Source organism: Pyrus communis, chromosome 11, assembly GCF_041283825.1.
Source record: "Pyrus communis isolate YQ-2024b chromosome 11, ASM4128382v1, whole genome shotgun sequence".
NCBI classification, from domain to species: domain Eukaryota; kingdom Viridiplantae; phylum Streptophyta; class Magnoliopsida; order Rosales; family Rosaceae; genus Pyrus; species Pyrus communis.
In genome coordinates, this window is record NC_142575.1 from 1,432,622 (window position 1) to 1,437,747 (window position 5,126).

Sequence of the window (5,126 nt, forward strand, 5' to 3'; positions counted from 1 at the left end):
CAAAGGAAGAAGGAGGAGGAGGAAGAAGAAATAGGTACAATTAGAACATAAGATTATCAATTTAACTTCATTATCTCCTATGTGAATTAAATGATTGTTGAGTTGTATTGGGTTTTCTTCTAAATCTTTCAAATTTTTCCAATTGGGTTTTGTCTCTGATATCATTTCTGGCATTGGATAGCTGCTGGACTTGCTTCTTCATCACCATCTTCTTCCTTTTGTCTCCAAACTTTTTTAGTTTGCTTTAATTTATAATTTTGGGTGAGGACTTCTGATCAATTTTTCCAGCTGGGTGAAGAATAATTCAAGTGTGGCCACTTTTTTGGGATGATTTTAGGGGGCATGTGGCCATCTGGAACATGGTGGGGTGGGGGGCGAAGCTACAGTGTGCGTTGGAGAAAAAATGGAGGAAAGTGGGGTAGGGTGGAGCTACAGTAAGTGTCGAAGACAGAGAGGTCGAGCTTGCAGAACCTGCATGGTGGTCATGGCAGGGAGGAAGCTCAACGTTGGGGAGGTAGCAGCGAAGAAGAACCGCGAGACTTAATTAGACGGAAACTGGGCTTGACGTCGTAGTCATGGCAGCAGCCGTGGTCTGCATTCAGTGGCTTGCGAGGCGACGTCTGCCAACAACTTTTTTCACGGTTAGGAGCATAACGCATAGGTTTTTAGTCCTTTAAGGGTAAATTAGTAATTTCATATCAAATTTTGATTATAATTATCATAAACTTAGAAGAGTGGTTATAATTCTAAATGCGGTCTAAATTTTAGTTATTTTTCCAAATTTTCCTATTTTATAAGTGAACAAGCTATAATTGATAAACAAAGACGTGTTGATGAAGACTTGTAAAGTGTTAAGTTTTAATTTTAATAAGAGTACTATTATTCATACACATTTTTTTACTTTTCACACACTTGTTGATTTATGTCTGTTGATTTTCTTCAATTCATTTGATCTAATGGTCAAAAATTAAGAAAGATGTGTGATAGGTAAAAATAGGAATGTGGATTCCATCCTTTTATAAGATCCCACATCGTCCGAAGGAGAGGAGGTGATGTGCCTTATATGTACATGCCCAAGAACAAACCCATGAGGGTGTGGCCCAGAGCGGACTAAACCCTAAACCATGCGGACTGGGATGTGACAATTTAATATCAAAGCCACTCTCCGGCCGAAAGCGTGCCAACGAGGGCGTTGGGCCCTTAAGGGGGTGGATTGTAAGATCCCACATCGCTCTGGGGGAGGAGGTGATGTGCTTTATATGTACATGCCCACCTCCCTATAGAGAGACACGTTTTGGGTGGAAGCCCAAGAACAAACCCGTGAGGGCATGGTCCAAAGCGGACAATATCTTACCATGCAGACTAGGATGTGACAATTTCAAGGTTTGGTCCAAAGCAGACAATATCTTACCATGCAGACTAGGATGTGACAATTTCAAGGTTTATCTTTTCACCGATGTGACTCTTTTACCTTTACATCCTCACATGCTCCCTTATGTATGGCGAATTTTCAAGTCAAGCACGCAGACAACACAAATTGTGTGGCGTGGAGTACGTGCTGTCGTTAGGCTTAACACATAGGCCAACCTGCTCATAAAAATGGTTAAGGTTCCTCCATCAATAATTCCTCTATTTATTAAGACATGGAAAATGACGGATCAGGTTTTATACCATTGATAATTCCTCTATTTATTCGGACAGTTCAAGAGAATTATCATACATTCAATACCGTATAGTATGTTAAGAGCTAAAGACTACTGGAAAATAAAAATACACAAATTTTGATATACATAAGAAATGGATTATTATTGGAAGAACTTAAAGTACTGAACTTATGAAAGAAGATGGATCGGGTGGAGCTGAGACTTCGACAGTTCCTTCGAGCATCAATGTGACTTTCTTCATGGTAGGTCTAAGCGATGGATCCTCCAGAATGCACCATATTGCAATCATCACATACTTCTCCACCATCTTCATGTCATGCATTGCCTCATCGTTATTCTTGAATAGCTCGTGCAGCTTATTCTGCTTATAGCAATCATACGCCCAATCAGCTAGTATCATTTGACCTTCATCCTCTACCTCTGCCTCGAAATGCTTCCTGCAGAAAATAATCTCTAACAACAAAATTCCGTAGCTGTAAATATCAACCTTTGCCGTGATAGGCAACCTTTTCCACCATTCAGGGGCCACATAACCTTTCGTTCCCCTGATTCCGGTTGTGGTTAGAGTCTGGTCGATTCTCAAAAGCTTTGCTAAACCGAAGTCAGAAATTCTTGCAGTGAGAGAGTCATCAAGAAGAATGTTTTGAGGCTTGATGTCGCAATGTACGATTTGGCTGCTACACTCCTCGTGCAAATACAACAGCCCTCTTGCAATTTCCAAGGCGATTTTCCTCCTTTGATACCAGTTTGGCATCGGCTCTCCAAAAAGGAAGCCCGCTAAAGATCCGTTGCTCATAAACTCATACACAAGAATTCGGTGCTCTCCCTCATAACAAAATCCAAGTAGCTGGACTAAATTTCTGTGGTTTGTTCGGCCAATAGCACTCACTTCCGCTTTGAATTCCAAATCATTTTCTCTGACCCTAGTGTCTAAGCTTTTGACAGCAACGCTCTTCCCATTATCAGAGGCTAGAACTCCTGTGAAGACTATTGCAGAAGCACCGCGTCCTAGCTCTTCCTCGAATTGGTTCGTAGCGTTGTTTAGCTCCTCATAAGTGAAATGCTTCAAATTCATACCAGAGATGACTGGATAAGGTTGACACACCCTCGCTTTTCTCGAATAGGCTCGGGAAACAACCAAATAGGTTATCAATGGTAGGAGGAAGTTTAGAACCCCAGAGCCACTCAGGATGATTGATCCGAAAAGGATCAAAGTTTTATTGTCTTTCTTTTCTGTGTTGGAACCTCCACCCCATTTCACAGTCAAATTTTGTTTCCCAACTTTTATCAGAGTTTTTCCAGTAATATTGGGGTCAATTGCCCCATTCGAGAAAGGGAGTCTCTTCTTATAACACTGTCCACGGCTGTTGTAAACTGCCACAGCACAAAAACAATCATCTAGGCAATTTTGTCGGCACCAATCCTCAGGTACCCCCTCAAAAAGCGTGTAGTCTCCGCCCCAGCAATTTGCGTAATTCAGCTCTTGAAATTCGAATAGATCCGTCTCCTCCTTTGACGTTTCACCACAACTCTGTGGAGCAAAGTTTTGCTTGCATCCTCTGCGCTCATCCTCCGGATCAATAAAGGAGTAACCATTTGGGCACTGGCAAGTCGGTCCTTGATCTTCAATCGTGCAAAAGCTGTTTAAGCCACATGCCCCACCGCCGGTTGATTCCATAATCGACGTGCAGATGTTTGGAGGTACGAATGGGGATGAGGAAGTGGACCAAACCTTAGGCCATCTTCGGGCGCTCGAGCTAGTGCTTTTTGGGAAAACATAGTGCCTAAATACTCCATCATACTCTAGTGTTGCTCTCTGGTAGAAATCTTGCATTGAAACCGTATTGGATGATATGGTACTGAGTAAGCTTCCGTTCTTGGATGTGACGTACATAAAGCCAGACTCGTTGAAGATGAATCGAAATCCAATATTTGGATTTTTCACCGACCAATACGCCTGATTGGGCGTATTTTGTGGGAACCTTGTAGTCGCAAGTACAAGATTCCCATCAGGTTTTAGTGAAAACAGGAATCTACCAGTCGAGTAATTTGTTGCCGTGTAGCGCGCATAGAGTATGCCATTCTGATTTAGAGTTTGTGAGGGTAGAATTGTATCGGTTGGATAACTAAAGCTCTCCCACACATTGGATGAATTTCCATTCGCCAACACAAAATTTCCGGTGTCTAGCATGGATGCATAGGCAACTCCACTACCGGCAGATTGAGTGTACCATATTCGCTTGCCAGTTGCATCATTGAGAATAAACTCGCCATCGACCGTAAGCTCCACTTTTGATCCCTTTGGCACTAGATTATCCCCATTGGCTGACCAGACAATGGTTTGATTTGGTATCTTATCGAACCAAATGGCTAGCAGGAACCCATCTTTTGCGATTTGTCGAAAACCGAAAGCAAATTCAGCAGATGGTGATAGCCAGGACGAGTTATCATCTTTCAGTGCAGTGAGGGATGAGCCTAAAGATATGTTTCTATAAGTTTGAGCAGTGGTGGGGAATGGTAGAAACGTGAAAAGGAAGAAGAAGAGAAGATTTTTCAGTGGACAGGCCATGGCAAAATTACAAAGGTTTTCAAATAAACTATATTTTCTGTTTCAATCACTCGCAATTTTTTATTTCATCCTCTTCAAGTATGAAATAAAAAACTTAGTTGCTGGACGACCAGGTGATTTCTTCGTATTTAAATTACAGGATCAAACCACAACAACGTCAGCAATGAGCTCATTTTGGTGACTGATTGAATTTCGGTGGCTTTACTTGGAAACCGTCTTGTTTGACTCCTTCAAGCTTCATGTGCTTTATTTACTTTATTCAATTGTTACAAACAGTAAAGTCATTTTAAAGTTATAATGATTATAATCGTTGGATAAAAATCTAACGGTCCATGATGTGCTTTATTTACTTTATTCAATGGTTACAAACAGGAAAGTCCTTTTAAAGTTATAATGATTATAATCGTTGGATAAAAATCTAACGGTACATGATGAATCCTATGAGCATTGTTTTTAAGGTGCTTTGTTTATATATTTTATCGAAAGGCCACAGCCTACGACACTGTGGGAATGATGCATCGAATTGTGGTTTCTTTTTTAAGATTTAAAAAGATAGCATCCATTACTCAAATGGCAAATCTCCAAGTGTAATATCTGCCATGATTGATCCTTTTTCAAATCGTTTGTGAGAGGACTCAGCACAGGTGACTTATGTAGTTACCTGCCATCTGGCTCCAATTAGTCACCTGGTTTAATAAGATATCTGAGATCATTTTTAAAGAAAATTTCAAATTTAAGATTCAAATTATAATTGATGGCTAATGTGTCAATTAAGTTTTGTGTTAAATTTTGTACTTCACTAATCAAATTATCAAATGTTATTTTATTATTTAAATAGAACTTTATATGGTTTTAACTATTAAAAAAATGTTGAAACAAAATTTTTATTGGTT

The 5,126-nt window shown here is 40.2% G+C and overlaps 1 protein-coding gene across 1 annotated transcript; it reads right to left on the bottom strand.

Moving 5' to 3' along the window:
• Positions 1-1,663: 1,663 nt before the first annotated feature.
• LOC137743469 (G-type lectin S-receptor-like serine/threonine-protein kinase LECRK3) lies at positions 1,664-4,314 on the bottom strand. Its single transcript, XM_068483364.2, has one exon. The coding sequence runs from the start codon at positions 4,231-4,233 to the stop codon at positions 1,819-1,821; it is 2,415 nt and encodes an 804-aa protein (XP_068339465.1). The 5' UTR covers positions 4,234-4,314; the 3' UTR covers positions 1,664-1,818.
• Positions 4,315-5,126: the final 812 nt, after the last annotated feature.

Bases quoted from the DNA above. Each gene is read 5' to 3' on its own strand.
- LOC137743469 (XM_068483364.2), bottom strand. From the start codon at position 4,233: ATGGCCTGTCCACTGAAAAATCTTCTCTTCTTCTTCCTTTTCACGTTT.